Consider the following 24,682-nt stretch of genomic DNA (forward strand, 5'->3'; position numbering starts at 1 on the left):
TGCCGTGACGTGGTCTGTTGAATAAAAGGGGGCTACAAGTGTCACAAGAGTCAGTGTCCACAAGGACCCTGTGTAAGCAATACTGTCTGTGTGTCCATTACTTTATGCTTGCAGGCCTCACCAGCACGAGGCCCTGCCAATGCAACACATATTAGGGTTTACATCCAATTAGATTAGGAGTAGAAATAGTAAAAAGGCTTCTGTTCACCACAGTTAATGGAATCCTTTTTATAACGTCTGCTTAAAGTAATTGTGTTTACACATTAAATTGTATGCACCACCTCTCGCCGTATGCCCCTTACGTATTACCTGTCCACAGCAGCTCCTACATCCATCTCCCCAGATGGTACACTGCCTCCTCACAAATGGGATCCCTTTGCCCATATGATGTAATGGGAGCTGTAATTTCCCCATTGAATCCAATGGATGTTTTCTCCCACATGTGTGGGAGCAGACAAGGGTGAACCCCAACATAAGGCTCAGCAGTTTCGTGCTTGGTGCCTAAACAGTATCTGAGGACTATGGAAACATCTGCAATAGCTTGCAGAACTTTGTGTATGTAAGCGTGGTTGCTTGATCTTCTCTCAACACCATAGCCATGTCTCGTCATCGGTGCCTTGTCTCTAACCCATAATTACAATGATTGGCTTGTGTAGTTTGTGTAGAAAAATCGAATCCTCTTGGACTGTTGGTTTGCGGTTGTAAGGTCATGCATCAAATAGACAACATATTGTGGGCAATAATGTCTCGTTGCATAGTACATTCAATGTAACCACTGCTTCATATGCTCAATACCCAGATGTGCCTTAATACCTGCTCGAACAATCACAGGATGCTCACTTTAGGGATAAATGGCAAGGTTCGACATTGGAAAAGCCTAAAGCAACCTTTTATGACTGCATTTGATTGTTCTTTCCTTACCAAATCTGCTTATTGAATTTACTTAAGAAGAGGTTTCCAGACTAAACAATACAGGGCAGTGTAAGGCCTCAGGAACAAAAGACATGGTCCTAGCAAAATGCCTTTGGTTTTTGATGCATTTAGCTTTATCCCACTCAAATCCATTCCATTGGTGATCAAATCCATCCAGTTGGTATGCCCACAGAATCCCTCCGCTGACCCACTGACACATATATATCGTCATATCAGAGCAGGAGTTATGACACAGCCCTGCATGTTTAACAAGAAACAGAACTGGTTGGATATAGATATTAAAGTACGGGTGAGAGGGGTGAACCCTGTGGAATCCTGTTGTCCATAGCAACAGGGCTAGACACAAAACACCCCGTTTTCTCCATTAGACAGAAAGGGGTAAAACCACACCAGAGCTGGTTCTGAGACATGAGCAATGGTGGAAAAATGCAAAGGAGGACATAATTAACAGTAAAGTAAGCTGCTAAGAAGGCCAACATCTCCAAGACTGAACGATGGGCATTGCCAGCAGAAGCAAGACCCTCATCCCACACGGTTAGCAGGACAGTGTCTGCCACATGCCTACAGCAAAACCCTGACTGGATGCCATCTCAGCTCTCTTCTTCAATACATGTTAGAAGATTCTCCAAATTCATAAATGGCCAAGGTAATCCAAGGATATGTCAAACATTGCTACAAACCGAAAGGCAAAAGGCTCAACGTAGGATTTTTCAGCAAGGCAATCAGTAGTGACTGTCTCAGTGGGTAAGGAACCTGCCCAAAAGTAAGTAGACTGAGAATGTCAGCTATCCTGGCACTATACATTCAAACACTCTGAGATGGAGGGCGGCTTTCCCTCGTGGGGGAGTCAGGTTTCCATGTCATTTCATCACAGAATGAAATGTTGCTGGGTTTTTCGCTGTGGAAGTTTTAACGAAAAAACTCATTTTTATTTTTTTCCCCCAAATCCTCATCCCTTTAATTTTTTTTTATCTATTCCCGAACACCCACACCTCGTATGTATATATTTTTCTAACGCCCCCTAAAAAAATAGATTTGTTTTTTCGTTAAAATATCCACAGAGAAAAACCATGCAAAATTACATCCCGCGATGAAAGGACGTTGTAACGGATCAATGGGCCTAGATCTGCTTGCATTTATTTCTGCTTGAAAAGACATGATTTTATTAATGAAGAACTAGTCAAATGTATCGCAGAGGTCTTACGACAGTTGCTGTTCCAATGGTAGCAGGAAGGAGACAGTCTAAAGGATTTGAAAAAGTTCCCCTGGGTTTATTTTGAGGCGTTCGAAATTTGGAATTAAGTGCCACTATTTAGCTTGAAAAATCATTTTTTTTTAATGATGCAAAGATAGTTTCAGTGATCAGCGGGCAACAAACTTCAACTAGCAATTTTCCAGGCTTTGGCAGTGTTTTTGTAGCACAAACTCAGGAGTAAACTAAAAGGCCCCGTTTGCGTTTATTATGTGTTCCTGAAGCAGAGCAATTCCGTCACTGATGGTCAAAAAAGTCTCCCTGTAAAGAATTGAAAAGGTCTGAAGAAGTGGACTTCTCATCTAATTTCAGAATTAAAATGAAGCGAATCCAGGAACTTAGCACAATTTTTGAAGAGAAGTTTCCTTTTTTATTTGAAACGCATTACTTTTGTATCATTTCTTCTTAATGAGTTGCGAGGTAAAAAAAGAAAGTTTAAAAAAAAAAAACATTAAAAAGCCCAATTAAGAGATTCGACCAGACCAATTGGACGGTAGAAATGAGCTCAATTATTTAACGTCTGGACCAGATTAAATCCATTTTATGACCTTTAATATGTAAACCGTATGTGTCAATACTGAAATATCTGGAGCTGAAAGTAAATGTATAAAATGCCTAACGTCGACTTTATCGGGCTAATTAATGTTGTTAGAATCAAGAAATTTGAAGCGTTTGGTCCTTATATACATAGCCATTGGTTAAAGCGGCCCAAAGAGGCATTAGCTGGTCCAGTAGGACATGAGTATATTATCATTTGTAGCATGAATGTATGCGTATCAGATCCAGAGTTAGGCCCTCACCTGTTGCCCCACAATCTACCAATAAACGGGTAGAAATAAGTTTTCTTAAAAATGCCTCTGAAATTAGCACCTTATTTATGTTTCCCCATGTAAGAATAGAACGGCATAATTCTCACATAAGAGGAGGTTTCATCTTTTAACCAGGTCTCTGCAATAAATATCAAGTCAAGATTGTCATGGCCAATGAAATCAGCAATAGGAGGTTTTCAGGCTATAGAAATGAAAAACTAGCCCGGTAGCTCTCCATGGCCATTTAAAGGAAGAAAAAAACATTCTAGAACATAGGATATAGTCCATCTAAAAGCCCACGTTATACGCACCCAGTTAAGATTGCAATTTCTATTGTTGTCAGGGAATCAGAAACACTCAAGGCCAGATACATCTTTCAAAATGAGCTCCCCATTGCTCCCACAATGGTGTCAGTATTTTCCTGAAGTACCGCCCTTGGGAATAATTAGATTAAAAAATTAGGCGCATGTTCTTTTTGTGCCCTTTCGAGTGTAAACCTAGTTTTCCGTCTTGCTGACATCCTGGTTTGTGATGCATGCTTAGAAAGCCACCTTATCATCAAAGTTACCTCCACTCAACAGATTTCCTGTCTGCACAGGGAGATCGGGGCTGGGGGAACAAAAGGTTTACTCTTCTTGATTAATTTACATACTTGCCTTGCACAACAAATCCTCAAGAGTCTATAGAAGCTGAAGATCGAGCTGTCTAGTAAAACAAAGGAGTCTACACCAGGAATCTGAAGGAACTAAGGGCGCTAATGTTCAGGGCCTAAAAAGGCAAAACATTCTAGATTTTATCAGTCTAAAGCAGGAGTTTGAAAGGGCTTTGCTAAAGCGGGAGTGTGAAAGGCCTTTGCTAAAGCAGAGTGTGAAAGGCCTTTGCTAAAGCGGGAGTGTGAAAGGCCTTTGCTAAAGCGAGAGTGTGAAAGGGCTTTGCTAAAGCGAGAGTGTGAAAGGGATTTGCTAAAGCAGAGTATGAAGGGCCTTTCCTAAAGCGGGCGTGTGAAAGGCCTTTCCTAAAGCGGGCGTGAGAAAGGCCTTTCCTAAAGCGGGCGTGAGAAAGGCCTTTCCTAAAGCGGGCGTGTGAAAGGCCTTTCCTAAAGCGGGCGTGTGAAAGGCCTTTCCTAAAGCGGGCGTGTGAAAGGCCTTTCCTAAAGCGGGCGTGTGAAAGGCCTTTCCTAAAGCGGGCGTGTGAAAGGCCTTTCCTAAAGCGGGCGTGTGAAAGGCCTTTCCTAAAGCGGGCGTGTGAAAGGCCTTTCCTAAAGCGGGCGTGTGAAAGGCCTTTCCTAAAGCGGGCGTGTGAAAGGGCTTTCCTAAAGCGGGAGTGTGAAAGGGCTTTCCTAAAGCGGGAATGTGAAAGGGCTTTGCTAAAGCAGGAGTCTGAAAGGGCTTTGCTAAAGCAGGAGTCTGAAAGGCCTTTCCTAAAGTAGGGTGTGAAAGGCCTTTCTTTATAGAACAGGCCTGGTATAAGGTCACTTAAGTATAATGTAAAAGGATGGTTAAAGAAATACATATTTGTGTGTGTTACTTTACATGTGTAACGCGCTCCAGGTACCCGAAAGCTTAAGGGCGCACATATAACTAACGTAGAAACAGACAGACAAAGGTAGACAAAAAATGTCTCTGCATAGCTCAGGAGTCCAATAAAATAAAAGCTATTTTAATCTTTTTTGAAGATGTCAGTAGACTTTACCTCTCAAGTCCAGGGGGAGAGTGCCCCATGCCATCGGAGCTGCAATGCTGAAAGCTCCCTTGAGGGTTTTACTGGAATTACAGCGGATCAATCTCAATTGGTGGGTGGTGTTGGATTTCAGTGCCCGCTGGCTCTGTTTCTCACCTACCCCCTCCATCAGGTAGGTAGGCATGCGACCCAGGCGACATTTATGGACGATCGGAAGTATTCTAAATTGTATTCCTTCCCTCATTGTGAGCCAGTGCAGGCTTTGCCTGTCAGACACATGGTCTCGCCGTTTGAGGCCTTTCACCACGCGGACCGCACTGTTTTGAATCACTTGCAGGCGACTGGTCTCAGATATTGGGGCTCCAATGACCAGACTACAGCAGTAATCTATCTTCAAGCCAATTATGGCTTTGGCGATTGTTTCTGCATTATTTTGTGAGATAAGAGGCCGGAGATAAGACAATAACTTTAGGTAGTATGTGCATGATGAGACCAGATTATTCACTTATTTCATGTTAGTTCTGGTCTAACGTTATGTCCAAGGTTTTAACTTTCTTTAAAACCTCTATCTTGCAATTTGCAATATTAAAACTGTTGAACGTAGATCCTGATTTAGCCAGTTTGTTTGTTCCCCCCACCATAAATTACTTTTTTTTGTTATTCAGTGCTAGGCCATTCAGGACCATCCAAATTTGGATAGATAATACCTTATTAATCGGAAATTCATCTGTGCTGTGTGACCCTGTTAGTGATATAACACATTGTGTATCATCCACATAATTAACGAATGTGATATTGTCTATTGATCAAGATTGAGTGATCCACCAAATCAAAAGCCACAAAGAGATCAAGGATCAGGAGAAGCGAGGCCTGGCCGATATCCATGGATTCCAACAATTTTGATTGTTCCCATGATATTGTCTGAATCCCGATAGATACTTCTTCAGAATCTGATGACTTTTCAGGTGTGACGAGATTTGGTTATAAGCCACCCTGTCAAGAATCTTCAGAAGGAAAGGAGTGTTAGTAATTGGTTGATCATTTGTTGGTGTATTTGGGCAGAGATCTGGCTTTTTAAGAAGGGGTGTTATCCAAGCTCTCTTTAGCCCCTCTGGTACATGTTTATTAGCAAATGAGGTATTCATATACTTAGTGAGTGCCAGAATTAGCGTGGAAGTGCACTCTTTAATAATCGTGGAAGAGCAGGGGTCCACCTTGCAGCTAGTGGTTTTCAGCTGCCTAATAACTTTTCCAACTCCACTTCTGTGATGGGCGAGAATTTAAATTGCAGCTGTGTGTCAGGTTTATTACTGACAGCCTTGTGGTGTGTTTCTGATGGGATATTAATGGTGAGTTGTTTTACCTCAATGTTTTTTTTTATTTTCTCTAATTTATCCATCATGGCCTTTTGAATTGATCAGCACCATGCCTTGTCCTTCACCAGTGGGTTCTTATTGGGTCCCTTGGGATGTTCCTGTTCTCTTAGAATCTTGAATAGTTCTGTACTATCTGAAGTAGCATTTACTATTCTATCATTCAACAGATATTTTTTAGACTGCAGAATTGCATTTTTCTATATCCCAACGGCCTCTTTGTATAGTTCCAGGCATTGCGTGTCCCGTCTTCTTCCAGCTGTAGAAGACTTTGGTTTTCCTTGTTTTTAACTCTTGAATCCCTGCATTAAGCCACCAATTATTCTTACTTTCTTCTGAGCAGAATCTTTTCTTTAGTGGAGCTAAAGTTTCGGAGATTTCATTAAAAAAATTGAGAAAGGACTTAGTCATCTCTTGCGGTGTGTCTGCTTCCAGGATCTCTGCAGTCAAAGTGGATACCCATGGTTTTAATGTGAAATTCTTGAAATTACTTACTAAATCAGTGTTCTGCCCAAATTTGGCTTTTTCGGGTAATATTCAGTAATGATCTGAAAATAAATGCATGAATGGACCAAGCAGGGACATGGCAGGACTTTGATGGTGGGTGTGTTCACATTATGGCCGGCAACCCATTCCAGTGTGTGTCCTTTTACATGTGTAGCTGTTGTGACCGCTTGGTGAAACACCAGAGTACTCAATGGTTTCTCCAGGATGTTTGCTGTGGAATCTGAATCATTAACGAGTCAATAATTAAGGTCACCCATTAATAGTAATTTTGTATTTGGTTTAAGCAGGGGTAATTGGCGACTGCACAGCTGTTCCAGGAAACCAAGTCCTGCATTCGGCGCTCTATATTCCAATAGTACATTAAGGGTTAATTTGGTGCTAGTGCCTATTTTTACCAACATAAGTTCTGACCCTGGTATATCTTCCAACTTAGCCTCCCAAATCTTTCAGGTGATTTAAAAAGAAGTGCAACACCCCTCCTTTCTGTCTTGGCGCAAGATACTGTAGCCATCCGGAATGTCCAAACCTAAAGATGGCCCGACCACAAAAGTGATGGATGGAAGGTTTCGAATGAATCTAAACCACTGGCAATTGCGCTGGGCAACCTTCCACACCACCTTTATTTAGCCCGTCTGCGCCATTGCAAAAGGGGACCGGCCATGTGCAAATCAGTCAGCAGCTGCCGCCACCGAAGGTAGCAGCCCAGCCCGAACTGCTAGGCCAGGTCCCCTCTGCACAGAAAACCAAGCAACCCCAGACATGTTTCGGCCTTGTTGGACCTCCTCAGTCAGGTGCAGCCTGGTTCCCTGTGGCGCAGCGAGCAAGGGACCCACGTCTGGGCATACCCTCTCTCACAAGGAGAAACAAACTGACCACAAACCTAAAGATGGGCCAGCTGCGTCATGGCTCCATGTTTCCGTAAGAGCAGAGATGTCCAAATGACATTCCTAGATGTGTGTAACTACTTCAACAGTCTGCTTAATAAGAGACCTGGTGTTCAACAGCATAAAATTGAGTGTGCACATGGGTTGCTTCACTTTGTCCCTGAGGTTGTTGCCGAGCGTAGTCGGCGTAGCCTCCCCTCCCAGAGGTACATTTATGGTTCCCAGATTATTGTGCCTGACTAGTTGCTGCGTCGAGGCGTCTGTGTGCTCTCCCACGAGAGTGTGCCTACCCTCTGATGCCTCCTGTGTTCCTGGCTCGCATTCCCTGTGGGCCTTAGAAGCAACCTCAGGCGAGCTGTTAGAGCCCGCAGACACAAGCCGTGGCGGGGAGCTGGCGTTGGACAGTCATTTGCCTCGACCCTGGTGGTTACTTCTTTCATCTGCTGAAGCTTGGCCTCATTGAATTGTTCTTTTAATGAAGGTGGTCATGTGGGGCTATTATTAAAAAAAAAAAAAGAGAGAGACTGAAAATACTTTTAAAAAACGGGTCCAGCAACAGCAAATAAACAGTAAACAAAGACTTCAAATCCAGGCATGACGATTCCACGCAAGTGCTTTAAAGTGATGGGGTGCAAATCTATGGCATCAAACGTAAATCCTAAAAACAGTTCAGCCATGTGTAGCAGTAAGCCTCCTGAGAGGGGAAAACGTGTACGAGTCGTTAGACCTGCTTGATGCTTGGAGGCTAGACAGCGGACTATCATAGGATCCGCTAGCGCATCGCTAACGACTTTCAGACAGACCGCTAGTGCCAGTACGCAAGGACACAATCGGTACTGGAAACAAGACCTAGTCTCCAGCTTTACCTTTCTCACTAATTCACACGACGACCCTTTTCAGCTATCTAAGGTTGACTCGAACTATTTGCATGTAGTGTGGAAAGCCCCCAAAAAGGACACACATCCTTTTCAGGGGCCACTTAAGAGATGCACTATATATATATCTAAAAGACTGCAAACTAGGAAGTGAAACTCCCAGTAACTTCCCCATTTTCGACAGAGAATGTTCTCAGTCATTCAAACCATTTGCGTCATTTTGCCTTCTCGATTACATGTACTCTGGGAAAGTCTTTGATTTTATTGGGATAACCAATGCGCAGTGTCGAGCCTGAAGAAAGCATACCCATTAACCATAGAACGTTTTGATTACTAAATACCATCCATAACAGGGTAGGCTCAGTTCGTGGTTTTACAACAGTGTGCATTTACCCAGACTTCCACTTTGTCATAATTTGTGTGGAACTTGACATTTCAAATCTTAATTAGGAAACCAACCTGGGAATCGAAAACAGACACTTCCACGCCATTTCAAATCAAGAAAAGAAACGTGTATGGTCAGCAGGAATGAGTCAACAAAATCCACGAGTAATAGCTGGGTGGGGCCAGCCAACAACATAGGTGTCTGAATTCCAAACACAATGCATGCCCATCAAGGCTGCGCTTTACCTGTGCGTTATCCTCCATCAGGCCGCGGATCTTCTCCACTACGTCATTCCGCCTGTGCTGGCGCAGAGCGCTGATTAGCTTGGCAAGGCTCACTTCCGGGCCGCGGATGGTCCAGTGCTGCAAGGCCGCGTACGCCCTTTCGTGGTCCGCGGTGTACCCGTTGGAGAAGGCCGCCATCTCACGCTCGCTCGCATTGCACAGGAACTGGTAGATATCCTGCCACTGGCTCCCCACTTGAGCTGCTACGAGTTTCAGAATGTCAACACCTGCAAAGACACGGGAAGGCTGCAGATTAAATACTGGCAGGTAACGTGTCCTCAAAGCAGTGATTTTCACCACATGCCGCTTTCTTCAGCCCCACCAATCCGCACGAGTGACAGAATCTTCTATAATGTACCCAGTTTTAATTACACACCCACACCATGACCATTGACTAGATGGGTTAACTGCCTTCTGCATGCCAACAGTTAGCAAGAGTTCGCATGCGACGTCTGAGTCAGCCATGATGCAAACTGGAAGGCCGCAGAACAGATGGGGACAAACGGGAAAGGATTATGATTAATTAAAAAGCATGTGTGCAATCAATGTTCTGATTATGGTTTCAATTATTGTTCTCAGTCACTAACATTCTTCCAACTTCATATCTTCACAAAAAAAACCTCTCATTTGTTAGCACATCACAGTAAGGCTTAGCAACAACTGCAGAATCAAATAAACACTTGTGTAGTCTGCTATGAGACAGTGTTTAGCTCTTTGGAGACTGGGGGCCACCCAGCTCCGTGTGAGCCCACACAGTGCGACAAGAGCTAAAGGAAATCGCAAATACCAGGGCACTTTCTGGTTTTTGATCGATAGTGGATTATTTTCAGGGTTATGTCTGGGTCATCCTGTCGCCCTCCGGCCATCCATAGCACCCTATCAATCAAAAATGTTACACCTGTATCCAGGGGAGCAGACTTATGAATTTCCCACACGGTGCCGAAATATAGGAAGTGACATCACCAGCAGCAATATGACCGCATTTGCAAGTAGTCGCCAAATTGGTCCAAGGGGGTTTTTGGGGGGGGGGGCGCAGAACAGTGGAAACATTGGCTCGCATGTACTACATATACTAAAGTCAAGTAAGAAGGAGGTTTAAGCCTTCCAGTTACATTCCAGTAGGCCATCACTGCCCCTACTCCACTCCTCTATAATCATCCAGATTGTAGAAGCCCTCAAAAGGCAGAGCAACACAACTAGGATGGAGAACGAAATGCCATCCCATCCTGTGAGTGTGTCAAACCTCAGAGCAAAGACTGCGTGTGCCTCCTACCTTGGAGCACAATCTCACTAATTTGGTGCAAATCTTGCAAGTGGGTGCATGGGAATCCCATGCGTGTGTGTGGGCTGCAGACCCCGGATCACATGCTCACTTCTTCAATGTGAAATTCTGGCCAAGGCTCTTTGGGCAAGCATGCAGGATGGGTCTCACCTATAAACAGTGTGATATATTGAGTGGGCACCTCACACCTTGGAGCATAGTATACCCGTTGCTGGTAATCTCACAACTGAACGTACAGTTTCACTCTTGGTCATCTCAGTGACCCCATGTATATTAATGGAGTCAGTCTCCCATCTGGGAAGAAAATTATATTTCTGTTAAAACACTCTGAAGCCTTACTCCAGTTTTCTCGATGTATAGAGCCATACCATATTCATTGTGTGTGCAGGGGTGATAACTTGTGTCTGAGAGAGCTCATTCCTTCATCCAGGAGAGATAAAGGGGTAACAACCCCCTGTATGTGGGATCAGGCTCATTTTGCCCCATGGCCCCTCACTCCGTAATGAGTGAGCAGGTTTTAAGACCGTGCTGATTCTGCTATCCTACAGGCTCGAGCCTTCGATTCCTTGCCTTGAATGTACTTCAGATCTTCAGAGTCTCGGGAGGATAGCTCAGGGGCAACGTGCTCGCCTTGGAAGCAAGATGACATGGAGTAACACGGGTTTGATCCCTCGGTCCGCGCTTAGAAACCTCTGGGTTTTACCAGTGGTCGAAGTGGAGCGGGAGCGGTGCACCACTACTTTAAGCAAGTCTGTGCCTCCATTTCTAAAAATCGTTTTGGTTTGGGTGTACCGCTACATCTGTGCACCCCTCTTGCCAAGAGGGGTGCACAGATGTACAAATACATCCATCCCAAAAAGATTTTTAGAAATTGAGGGACAGACTTGCTTTGCATCTGTGCCTCCATTTCTAAAAATCGTTTTCGGTTGGGTGTACCTCTACATCCGGGTACCCGGGTGCACAGGATGTAGAAGTATACCCAAACCAAAAGATTTTTAGAAATTGAGGGACAGATGCAAAACAAGAGCCTCTTGCTTTGCATCCGTCCCTCAATTTGTAAAGATCGTTTTTTACCCGGATTTTACCTGGGGTGCCAGAGAGAGATACAGTATGGATGAAACAAAGGGCCATCCATACTGCGTCTCTTCTCTCCGGCCGGTGGGGGCTCAGCCCCAACTTCATTCTGCCGGTGGGTGCCCAGGCTCTGGAGGTACCAGGTAAATACATGACGCCATCATGCCCAGTAAACGCATTGCTTTGCGTACCGTTATTTGGTGACCGGACTGATATTGCGGAATTTGCAGTAGTATATTCCGAATTCTTTCCTCTGATGGAAAGGTCAACCCCTCTTGAGTATCTAGGATTGCTCCTAGGAACTGTTTGGAGGTGCTTGGCACTAGGCTTGGCTTTTTCTCGTTGATTGAGAAGCCTAATTCGTGGAGGAGGTCGATAGTCCTTTGAATGTTTGTCCTGCAAATTACTGGGGTTTCCCCCATTATGAGCCAGTCTTCCAGATAAGGGTACACCGGGATTGCCTCCCTGCATAGGTGTGCAGCCGCCACCGCCAGTACCTTGATGAATACCCTTGGTGCCAAAGCTATCCCAAAGGGCAGTACCTTGAATTGGTAGTGCCGACTATCCACCTTGAAGCGCAAGTACCTTCTGTGCGCTGGGAACATGGAAATATGAAAATAGGCATCTTTCATATCCAAGGTTGCCATGTAATCTCCCTTTTTTAGGAGGGGGATTACCTCTTGTAGTGTAGTCATACGAAACCTTTGGGACTTGACATACTTGTTGGCAGGCCGTAAGTCCAATACTGGGCGCATTGTCAAATCTTATTTTGGCACAAGGAAGTAAGTTGAATAAATACCCTTGTTTACCTGGTGTCCCGGGAGGAGTTCTATCGCGACCTTTGCTAGCAGAATGGCGATCTCCTCGAGGAGAATCTTCTGATGTTCTAAAGAGTGTACTCTTTGTCGTGGAGGATGGTTCCGGGGACGCTGCAGTAGTTCTATACAGTACCCTGTGGATACTGTTGACAGCACCCATCTGTCTGATGTGATTCCTTCCCAAGCCTGGGTGAAGTTGGAAATGCGTCCCCCTACTGTGGTTGCGTGAGAAGGGACCCTGAACTGAGCGTCACTGCTTTGGTGGAGGCGTGCCGCCTCCTTTGCTGGGGCTGCCTCTGCCTTTACCACGTCCTCTCCTATTACCCCTGCCGTAATCCTGGGTAGACTGTTAGCTGTTGTTCCATTCTGTACCCTGCCCCTGGGAATAGTTAGATCCTCTCTGGGAATTTTGGCCGCGTGGGCGACGAAAATTACTATTCCCTCTCTGGTTAGGGGGTTTATTGGTTAACTGGCCAAGGGACTTGAGTGTCTCGTATTCGTCCTTGGCATTCTTCAGTGCGTCCTCGACCGCCTTACCAAACAACAGATCGCTTCCACCGGTTTGTCCAACAATGATGCCTGGGTTTGTGCCTTAAACCCAGACTGCCGTAACCACGCATGTCTCTTGATAACAGTACCTTCTGCTATCAATCTGCCTGCGTTGTCCGCAGCGTCAAAGGTTGCTTTTAAAATGCAACCAGACACGGCTCTACCCTCTGTGGAAATCCGTGCTAACTGGCCCTTTAAGGGTTCTGGTGCAGAGGCTATGAGTGCCGCGACTTCTTCCCACTGATGGCAGTTGTAGCTGGCCAACAGGGTGGTGGAGTTTGCAATCCTTGCCCGATAGGCGGACGTTGAGGCTACTTTCCTGCCGAAACCATATAGTTTTTTGCTCTCCTTGTATGGAGGAGCTTCGGACGATGACAAGGGTGTTCCAGCCCTCTTACGAGTGTTAGTGACAACTAGGGAGTCTGGCTTCAGATGTCCTCTTATATAGAGATGGTCAGACTGGGCTGCCCTGAAAAGTTTTTCAACTCTGGGATTGACTGCTCTGGTGAGGTTCGGGTTCACCAGGGACGGGTCTATTCTTCACTGAATACACATAAGGATAGGGATGGTCTAGGCAACAGGCCTCCTTTCTCCCACTAACTCTGCGGCGAAGTCCCTCTCCTCCTGGACACCGTGGGTGTCAATATGGAAATGTTCTGCTGCACGTGCGAGAACCTCGTTCAGGAGGGGTTGGTTATCGACAGGGGAGTTGGTAACCGGGGCTTCCTTTTCTACCGGGAATCTACTCTGTAGGTTTCAGGGTCTTCCTCTTACTCTTCTTGGTCCTCATCGTCCCCATAGTAGCCCGTCCCGGTTTGCTCTTCTAACATGCCAACATCTTGGTCCTCACCAAAGGAAGTCTCTCCTTGATACAGGGAGTATGGCCGCGAGTATGGTTGTACCTCGAAGGGGTCTGTAGACCTCATCGGTGTCTCAAACCGGGCTTCTTACTCGGGGGGATAGGATCATTAGAGCCTCAGGGTGTAGCCCCTTGTGGATCATATGAAAGGAAATGGTCTGGATTTTTATCGTAAAAGTCTTCCAAAGAAGACATCCTTGACATGACCCTATCTATGTCATCACTGGACCATTTTTTGAAACTGGGAATGACTCTCTCAGAATGTTTTGGAGATTTATCTTGAGTAGATTTGCTGGTTTTTGAAATATCAGCAGACCTGGTCTTGTCTGCCTGTTTAGGAGGAGTGGAGTGTTTCACAGGTGTGGAAGAGTGCAGAGGCTGCTTCTTCTGCTGTTTTTCCCCCCTCCGCGTGAGTGGAAAAGTGTTTTCCCTGTCCCTTTGTGGCTCCGGAGGTTTTCGACGCCTGGCGTCGAGGATCGGGGGTAGAGTCCCTGTCCTTCGAACGTGGGGCCGCGCTGATCTGGTCTGCGGGCTCAGACTCCTGGAGTGCGGCCTGGGGGTGGAAGTCTTCTTCGTCTTCCGACGATCGAACTTCTGTTAGCCTAGGGAGCGAGGCACTCTTGGCAAGAGTGGATGATTGCCTGGAGTCATGCAGCGATCTCGATCTCGAACGCCCAGAGGACACCGATTCGGACCGTTCTGTTTGTGCCTCTTTCCGAGCACTCAACGTCGTTGAGTCTCGGTTGGACTTCGTGTGTTTAGTGTGGGTGGTGTGTGAAGCGCCTGTGTCGCCGGGGGTCTTCCCCATAGCCGCCCTGTCGGACGACCTTCCGAGGTCGGGGACCTGCGCTCGGCTGTCTTTCGACGCCGTAATGCCCTCGCCGCCCGAAAGCATGGCGTCGCTGCCATCGCTGAAGGCGCCCTCCGCTGCCATGGCCGCCTGCCTGGCCGGGTGGGCCCAACGCTTCGTCGAACGGTCCTTAAGTGTCTCAGGTTTAAACCTACTACACGCTCTGCAGTTTGCTTCAGGGTGGTCCCTTGGCAAGCAGAGATTGCACGTGGCGTGCCTGTCGACCCAAGGGTATTTGCGATTGCACTTGGGGCTGAATTGAAAAGCGGTACCCTCCATAGGCACCTTGAGGCAGCGGGCTGTTAAGTGTAGGAAATGTATAAGGTATACCTATATACCAAGAGTGTAGAGTATGTCCAACCCCCCACTCTCCCTACTTGCAGGGCCGAGGCCAGAGGCCTTCCAAGGCCCGGGCCAAGGCCAGAGGCCTTCCGAGGCCCAAATCCGTCGTGCAGCAGCCGACAGTCGATTTCTTCTCCAGCCGGCGTCGAGTGTCGAAGTTCGATGTTGGGATGGGGAAGGATGTCAATTAATCAATATTTTAGCAAAAGTATGGCTAAGGCCAGGGGACTCCGCAAAATGCTTCCGACCAGTATGGCGGAAAAAAACAATCTGAGGATCCTAGACGCGTGAGGGATCTTGGGTACAGTGGACGTCACATTAGGGATAGTATTACTGGCACGCCCTGTGTCGACGCCCATTTTCGAGTTTCGAAAAACAAACTAATACTTCGCAGCTTCGACTAGATGTCGGCCTATGCACAGCATGTGATCTAAGCAGATTCCACAAGCCTCAGAAATATATATATATATCTCAAAAGAACGCGGAGGCAATTGCGCGAGCAATAATAGGCTCTAAAATAGATTACTGCTGTAGCCGCCTGGCAAGGGCCAGTAAAGCAACTATTAGCAGACTCCAAGTGACTCAAAATGGTGCAGTGAGAGTGGTAACAGGACTCTCGTCTCGCTCTCATGTAACAGAATCACGTCGGGCCCTACACTGGCTTCCAGTGGAGGCGCGTATTACCTTCAGGTTGCTCGTTATTAAAGTGTTGAATGGGGACCATGCCGTCCTATTTACAAAAGAATATAATGGAAAAACCCAGTTACAGAAATGTAAGATCCAGCAACCAAAATCTCCTATTGTTGCCTAGATGTAAAACAAAGAAAGTCCAGGTAAGAGCGTTCTTTTGTATGGGACCGACACTATGCAATGCCTTGCCTGTATCTTTGAGGAGCTCCCTGTCCTTGAGCATGGTTAAAAAAGAGCTCAAGACCTGGCTGTTCTGTTAGGCGCTCTTTTGTACCCCTTGGTTTCAGTGTTTTTGTTTTCTTTTTTCCATTGCCTGCCTTTTTTAAGCAGTCCTGGATTGTTCTGTGTCTAGTTTGTCTTGTCTGCGCCCTCACACCTATGGGTTTATGGCTGCGTATTATAAATAAAGTAAAAAAATATATATATTATTACCTCCGATCCTAGAATATTTGGGGCTAAGCGTTTGATTTTCTGAGGGTAACTTTGTAAGGAAATACCGCAACCTGGCGCCCATTTTCACAGCAACATTATCACGGGATACCATTAGAATGCAGTTGTATATTGAGAGGGGTAGGATTGCGCTTAACACCATTAAAGTACAAAAAATCAACAATCTGGGTACAGTATTTTAATTTTATTTTAACTCATTGGCAATTAGAGCATCAACTTGATTCAATCGCTGATTTGCGTTTTATTGGATTGTTGAAAGCACATAAGGGGAAAAAGGGGCGGGAATCTCCAGCTTAAACTGCGGCAGATGGAAGCAAAACTAATATGTCTTCTGAGATGCACCACACGTGGATTAAATTCAGACCATGAGATGCATGTTTTCATGTGAATCCAGTTCACCTATTAATGTTAAATTCTGCGTTTTTTAAATACGTTCTCAGGTGTGGGCATCATTGATTAAGCCATCTGTCTGATTGTGGCCAGTCATCACCATGGCGCACCACTGATGCGCGTCCAATCGCCAGCACTTACCATATCTTTTAATAGTGACATTTGGATATTCTATGTTTACTGTGCAGAAGGAGTCCAAATAAAATTTGCTCTCCATTTGAGTCCCGTTCAACAAATAACTTTCACATGCTGAAAGGTTGATCTTTTTGAACCTCACCGTGATCTTGTAATGTGTTCCGGCAATCGCCGGTATTTGGAACTTTTTTCGGTGCTGTGTTGACACTAAACGTCATTGCCTGCGTCCGCTTTTCTTTCTGCTACCGTCACTTTGTTGACATAATACGTCACTACAGCGACGTAACGTGTCAACGTTTCCGTCGGCGTCACTCCTGTGACGTCTCCGGCGGCATCTATTATTTCGGAGCGTTCTCGATTACCGAAGGTTGGATTTGTCCTGGTATTTTTGAATCTCACTCGATTTGTCGAGTAAGTAATTATCCCTTTGTGAGTATCTGCTTCTTGCTCACCGTAATACCGCAGTTTCTCACTAACTTTGGTCATCTTTCAGGCTATATATTTTTGCCGGCCAATGTGGCATCTTGTATTTTGTTTTCTTTCACTCGTAATATGTCCTGATTGACGGGAACCACTCAGCATGTACAATCGGTGAGTGTTTTTAATTTAAAATCTCTATTATCTGATTCAGGACGCATTGAAGCCTCCGAACTGAGGTCTATTTTACTTCTTTTCTTAATAGGATATCGTCATTGAACTGATTATTTGTAGCTTTGTGTGGTAAGTGATTCTATTGTGTCCTATTACTCTCTGACGGACTCCTTACTATAGGATGTTTTGATTCTATATAACTGGTGTTTCGAGTTGCCTCTTGTCACCAATTATTGGTTAACGTGTCTATTCCTGTATTCTTCCTTTAAATATCACAATTATTGTTTTAGGGTTATCTAGAATTTTGGTTATCACCTGAACTCTTTTGGTGTCTGGATTCGCATGTGGTTGTGCCACGGGGTGCTGGTCATAACTAGCCTAGAGATGGCAATAGGGTATTAACCTTAACTTGTGTTGATGAATCCTGTTTTGATTATTGTCCATTTCTTCTTTTATTTTTATTGTGTACCTACATTGATCCGCAACTGCTGTACCACACCCCTAACCTGTTTCTTGGTATGTCTTTTATTCTGTAATATCCTTAAAACACCTTTTTGCATTTATTTCAACAACAATTTCTTCACTGTTATCTATTGAATATGTTAATTATCATCTGCTAATGATGTTGGTCATTCAGCCTTGAAGACGACCCAAGTGTTGAAACACGTGTCGGCTGTTCGATATATTTTCATTAAAATACTGTACCCAGATTGTTGATTTTTTGTACTTTAATGGTGTTAAGCGCAATCCTACCCCTCTCAATATACAACTGTTAATTTAGTGATTGGTTGGTGGGTATTGGACTGCTGCTAACACCCTTTTCATTGATATTGTGCTTCACGGATTGAGTAGTGATAAATAGCGCACAAGTACCTTGTTTGTGACTCCACACTTTTGGTTACTACCATTAGAATGCTCCTCCAGTGTACAGATGACACTCCGATGTACGTGAGGGTCAGCTTTGTGTATGCCTCTCACCAGCTGAAACACTGCATCTTTCACAGTCAATCCTGAAACCATCAATGTCAGTAGTGTGCCTACATATAGGGAAATGTAAATATTTAGATTCTGGTTTAGCTTGAGGTGAGAGTGCAGTCCCATTGTAAATCAAGTGGAAATGGGTCAGATTATTTGGATACTAAATTGTTATTGCAAACTAGCTTGTTTCATGTGAGGGTGGGATTGTTACACGCAACATTTTTAAAGTGAGGGTTGTCTTATACCGGAATATAGAAACTCAGTGTAGATGTATGGATTGTGCTGATCATATTTGTGGAATGTCGGCCCAATTGATAAATATAAATAATCCGACAAAGCCTTGCGAAAGAGGCACAATGTGTGTGGGACGCAGATAGATTGTACCCAGTTTATACTGTACGCATTTATAAACATTCAATAAATGTACATTTTAATGTTATCGGCAAACGGTTGCTTTGTGGTCTGACACTTTGTAGCATTAGTAGTTTAAAAAGAAATCATAATCTTTATGATTCCAATCTTGGCTGACAGATGGAATAGGATGCCTTTGCCCTACAAATCCCCACCAGTGTGAAGTCCTTCGGTCTAACCATCGACTGTGACACCACCTTCAAAAAACGCATCGGAAAAATGAAACGTTCACCCTTGTACCAGCACCATGAAGCCCTCTTCTTCATTGCAGGAAAGAAGACATTCCAACACATCACACCCACTACAGGACATCCCTTAGTTGCCCTCTCCCATCACACACCACATTCACGATGTCTGGCATCACTAAAGCAATGATAACAAAGACACCTGGCCAATAAACTAGCCCAGGTGACCAAAGAAACACCAGAAGCAAGGCACCCCCAGATGGATCCGAGAAGGAACAGGCTAGAAAGCAAGAATGTTCAGACTACGCTGCCACACTCTGAAACCACAGAACTCCAATTGCAAGATGTGCATAACATTTGAGTGACAACATGGGACAGACCAGAGGGCTGGTATGCGCTTAGCAGTAAACAGGAATACACTGCCAGTTTGTAGGCGCGGGTCGAGCCCCATGTGGGGAAGGCTCGGGAATCCAGAGGCACCTGGTAACAGGAGGGACAGAAAGAATTACTGAGAGCACACAGTGGGCCTAATTACAAGGCTGGTGCCGGTATTAATTTTTTCCGGCGCCCAGAAAAGTGTATTTACCGGGTCATTACGACCTTGCCGGACCTGGTAATTGCCCTTTCTGGGCCCCGGAAAAAATGATTCCCCATTCCCATTTGAGCCCCATAGAGCTCAATGGGGATGGTGGTAGCACCGGTACCGTTAATAACCGTGCTACCGTCATGCTCTGCTCGAGGGTGCCGGTACGGCCACCAGGTCAGACCTGGTGGCTGTAAGGCCACCCGCACGCAGAACTCGTATGGCGGTACGGTAGCAACGGTGCCGGTAGCGCTACTGGCACTGTTGTTGCCTTATCGCCATACTTCTAATGAGGCTCAGTGTCAGGATTGTTCTGGTTTATCTGTTCGTCGTTCAGAAAGATCTGATTGTGCTTCACCTGAATATATTGCTTGGAAGCCCCGCAGCACTACGCCATGCATGCATGTATGTATCCGTCCATTGGTGGCTAGTGAACTGGGCCACTGCAGTACATCTGCATTGTGCATTCAGAGAGGTGAACCACCGGCAATGGCGCTGTTGTACAACCTTCTGCACCCGAAAGGGCACTTGCAAATCTCCTGTGCCACCAAGATATCCAGTAAGCAATAGAACTGGGTGTGCAATAAGAATGGGGCAAGGCGCGGGCCGGCACACCCAGGTACATTTCCCATTCAGACCACTGAAACGAGAACACTGATTACAAGTGCATTTATTCACAATCAACAACAACAAAAAACTATGTCGACGGCATTGTCCAGTTGACAATATCTGGTTTGAGTAAATCGCTTCTCATCCCCACTTACAGATTCTAAACAATAAGGTGTTATTTTCCATTTTCTGTACTCTGTTTTACGACTTTAGAAGGATGAAATGGCGAGTTAGCCTGGCTGGTGGGAACCGAACCTGTGCATGGGTGTCATTTATGCGAGGACAAGGGTGTTTGCCCCCCCCCCGCAACTTTCCCCCCAACCCCCCCCGCAACTTTCGTGACACAATTTTGCCCCCCTCATTTGGAATGGGCCACTTTCCTTTGGATGCCATGACCCCAAAACATTTTCACCCATTACGCCAATGCACCTGGGACTGCAAGTTGCACACAGATAGTTGCTGCAAGAGCTCGCATAGCTGGTGACAGCCGCAAACCAGTGCCAGAGATCTAATTCGCTGGCCAATCCTGTGCGCGCGCGTCATCTCGTGTACTGTATACGTGTTATGATTATATTGTACAGTGGAAAAATAATTTGTTGGGACGCTGTGCATTTAACTACTTCACTTCTATTTTAAAAAGCATGCATGCCAGGACCTTCTTTACCTTGAACAGTTTGTTATTACGAACCCAAGCCCTAGTAAAACAAAGCAAAGCAGGCGTCCCACTCGAGAGAACACGCGCATCTATGTGAAACCAGTTTGAGCTGGTAGCTGGCCTACTTCCTAGCACCGACGCGAAGCGCTCACTGACGCACTATTTTTTTATGTAACCCATAACGCTGCAGCAAGCAGGGACACCTCCTTATGAATGATAAATGGAGACTTCTTTCGTGGATACTGCCTGTTCCCTGCTCCCTCCCCCCCCTGTTCGTTTGCTGCTATCCTTCCAAATCGTTTTTGCTTAATTCATAAGTGCTAACCAAAGGACATTTTTCTATAACAGAGTGTTGTGTGTAAAGAAAGGGAGAAACAAAACGCTGAACCAGGACGCAGTCAGAATTCCTTCCTACCCAAACAGCAAACAGCTAGAACGACTCTGTACGGAGGTCAAGCGGGCTAGGAACACATCTGTGCCCCAACATGCATGCGCGGCACGCTCCCGCCGAGAGCAGGGCAATAAACAGCGACTTCGAAGGTAGTCTGCCACTAGAAACAGCCCGGCGCGGTATCTGTTGGGCAAGACATACGCAGTAACCTCGGGTCTCCTAGTGCCAGTCAACAAACAGCTTGTCTGGCCAATAACAAAACCCAAAGTTAACTGCCACGGGAAACTCGAGCGCGAGGCATCCGGCCGCAGCCCTAAACATTAAATGTCACGATAGCTTATGTTTTGAAAGTGATAACATGTTCCATCGTGAAGGCTGGGCTGCTAGCAAAGAACAATTTATCATCAATATACAGACAGGCATCTTCCTCTATTGCCGTGACAACAGCATGAGGGGAGTGGGAAGGAAGTCGCTAGTGAAGGAATCCTAGACAAAACGACCAGGGTACTGGAAATGGAGCCACGGCCTTACGTGAAGCCTGCCCTTCTGCACCCGGGGGCGGCTTTGGAAGGCTTCAATATTAAAATAATAAACATTGAAAAAGCGAAAATCCTTCAGAATCCACCCTGCCCTGTAGGAACATAGCACAGATGTGCATGGGTGGCCCCCACCCATGGCCCTCAGAGTGAAAGAGAGAGGGAGAAGAGCCTAACCCACAGGCACATGTTCATACCACATAGTGGCAGTGTATGCATTTAAATAACATTCTGTGTTCCCGGTTGGTAATGTTGGCGTTGCTGCTGCCCATACACCACTAGTTTGTTACAATCCTCAGCAGTTTATCACCACGCCCTGAGCCTCCTTACAAGTTTAGCGGTCTGCAAACAATGGTCTCAGAAAGCTAACCGGCACTGTTGTTTCCAGACCGGCAAACTACGAGTGTGCGGGCGGGTTACCTTCCCGCCCACCAGGTCTGCCCTGGCGGGTGGAACGGCACCCGCCCGCAGACTTCACTGAAACACCAGCACCATCATTGACGGTGCCAGTGTTTCAGTGGTCCGCATTCCCATAGAGTCCTATTGGACTCTATGGGAATGGGGAACAACATAGTTACTGGCGCCTGACTGTCCGGCAGCCGGGGTTGTAATACCCCGGTGCCGGTAACTGTTTACAGGTCTGGTAGCAGCCTGCCTGATTTACCGGCACGGCTACCGCCGGACTCGTAATGAGGCCCCATATCTTAGACTTTGCCCTCAGTTCCATTCGGTAATATTTTCCCCTATGTTTTGGTGAATTTCTTGATTACTGGTAAGATCACTACAAAATAGCATAATAGCACCCTAAAAAGCACCCATGGATGTTACTATATGGTGGTTTTAGAAATAGAGGTTGGATTATTTGTGGTGTTCGTTTTTGGGCACAGTTGAAAAACACATGCAGAAAGATGCAACATTCAGGTATTCATTATTATTAGCACCCAAGCAGGGGGCCTCTCAGCCAATCAGAAAGTTTAAAACGGTCGGACTTTACCCCGATGCAAAGCACACGTTCCGAGCTTCCTCAGAAATGACAGGCTACCATTTTTCCTGCTGGGCAGCAGGTAAATGTTACCCGTGCACTGTTCCCTCTCATCCCCTGCCCCCAATTTAAACTTCCCTCACCTACTGTCCTCCCCGTCCACGCCCCACTTACCTGCCTGCAACTGACTTGTTGGCACCTGGAACACTATTCCGGCACTTACCCAGACTGGCAATGGCTGCTATGGAAAGGGAGAAGGGACTATGTGTAATTCCCTCCTACCTGGTCTATGGTGGCCATCTTGTTTTGTAGTTTAATTTGAATTGAGAAACTGCAACCACTCTGTTTCTCAATTTAATAAAATCATGGAAAAGCATGCCGGGATGCTAATAGCAATAATCTCCTCTGGCTAGGGTTATTACCAGGTGTGGTAATGCCCCAGGGTGCACATTAAGTACCTAGCTTCGGTCGGGCCTGTAACTCTGCCCCGGGGCGTTACGTGACCTAGTAATGCCCCCACCAATCAGGTTTATTGCATAAGTAAATTAGAAACTAAGGTGGTCATTCAGAGTTTGATAGATTTTTGTGGAAACAAAATACCACTGAAGAATGTTACCACTGTGGCATTTCTGATAATCTATCCAACTCAGAATTTACCACCTTCACAGGTAGTAACTTCCAGAATACCTCTGAAGCTATTTTAGAAAAAAACACAACTACCAGTGGTATCATACAAAGGTGTTTTTTGAAAAAAAATGTCAGCCATTTCTATTTCAAAGTGAAGGTGGAAATGGATTACATACAGTAGATGCTCTTAACAATACCGTACATTTTTCATGTATAAAAGGGTCAATTCTGACTCATGCATCATATGGGAAAGCAGTCGACATGGGGGCTTTAGAGATGCCCATCTTTTCAACCCCAAATCATGGCCTTTTGCTAGAACGTTTTTATCAGACTGAAGGATGCAGTCAAGCAAAAAAAAGAAAGAAAGAAGCCAATAAACATATTTGCAACAAAAAAGTTTTTCTATTAAATAGTTGCCAATTCGGATTTTCTGTACCTCCATCTTAGGGTGAATGGAAAACTAGGCAGCTTTTTTGCAGAACGTCTACCTAAAATACCACCTCCGGTATTCCTATGGACTAATGCTGCTGGCACTTCATCAAACCCTGAATTGGGCAGATGGTAAAACCTGCAGTATTTGGCAAACACCTCTAATTTTACTGTTACGTCCCAGCTTTCAATGACCTCCCAACTCCGTGATAATTTGTTATTGTATACTCCAGAACACTGTTACGTGACTAACAAAATGCACACATAGAAATCGACAACATATTCACATTTAAAGATGCATTGCTCCTGGAAAGATACATTAACTTGGATGCAGTCATTCAGATGCCCTTTAGCTCCCTTTTGCACATTTGATCAAAGCAGGGGGAAATTCAGTGCATTTAAAAGTGCATTCCAAATTCAGACACCATTTGCTTTTAAAAGCACTGAAATGAGGCTCATCCCACCGCGGCTAGGAGCTAAACATAAGGTCATTTCTGTCCCTTACATGATTTTTTCTTCAAGTGTGGCAGCCACGGTTTAAACCATGGCTGTCACACATGCATTTCCAGCCCCAGAAGTTATTAAGAAGAGCCTAACCCACAGGCACATGTTCATACCACATAGTGGCAGTGTATGCATTTGAATAACATTCTGTGTTCCCGGTTGGTAATGTTGGCGTTGCTGCTGCCCGTACACCACTGCTTTGTTACAATCCTCAGCAGTTTATCACCACGCCGTGAGCCTCCTTACAAGTTTGGCGGTCTGCAAACAATGGTCCCGCTACTGTCTAGTCTCACCTGCAACGTGCCGATCCCTTTTGAGAATAAGATGATCTGCGCATTTTAGCAATGATCACGAGTGAAGCGTTGCATCCTCTGTGCTGCTTTAATTTGCGCCCATTTTGGAGAATCTGCCCCACAGACACGACCTTCCTTGAAAAATACAAATATACTAGATCACCCTTACTCCCTTCCCCATCACCAGATCCCTTCTGCTCCCAGGACTTGAACTCTGCAGCCAACGTTCTGAAAAGGTGCAACTTGGGAGCACAGTAAAAGCCAAGTTCCTGTGTCGTCTTTCACTGTGAGTTGCCCAAGTGCAGCCCCATATCCACAATTGCCAGCAATACACGCACGACCACAGCACAGTCTCCTGAGGCAAATTCAAAAATCAAGGTGTTCTCCCGTCTACATGTGATGCGAGTCAGGGCAATGGAAGTGGGTTAGGTGACAAGGGATTGGTGATTGAGCAATGAGGGAAAGGGAAAAAGTGTGGGAACTGGAT

General features: G+C 45.6%; 1 protein-coding gene across 1 annotated transcript in view; it reads right to left on the reverse strand.

The window, feature by feature from the left end:
* Positions 1-24,682, reverse strand: part of TNFRSF21 (TNF receptor superfamily member 21) — a 329,419-nt gene that overhangs the window by 171,138 nt on the left and 133,599 nt on the right. The window contains exon 4 of the mRNA XM_069605835.1: positions 8,944-9,209. Within this exon, the coding sequence (XP_069461936.1) occupies positions 8,944-9,209 (266 nt within the window). The remainder of the gene's footprint in view (positions 1-8,943; positions 9,210-24,682) is intronic.

Source organism: Ambystoma mexicanum, chromosome 4p, assembly GCF_040938575.1.
Source record: "Ambystoma mexicanum isolate Mex_15411 chromosome 4p, UKY_AmexF1_1, whole genome shotgun sequence".
NCBI lineage: Eukaryota > Metazoa > Chordata > Amphibia > Caudata > Ambystomatidae > Ambystoma > Ambystoma mexicanum.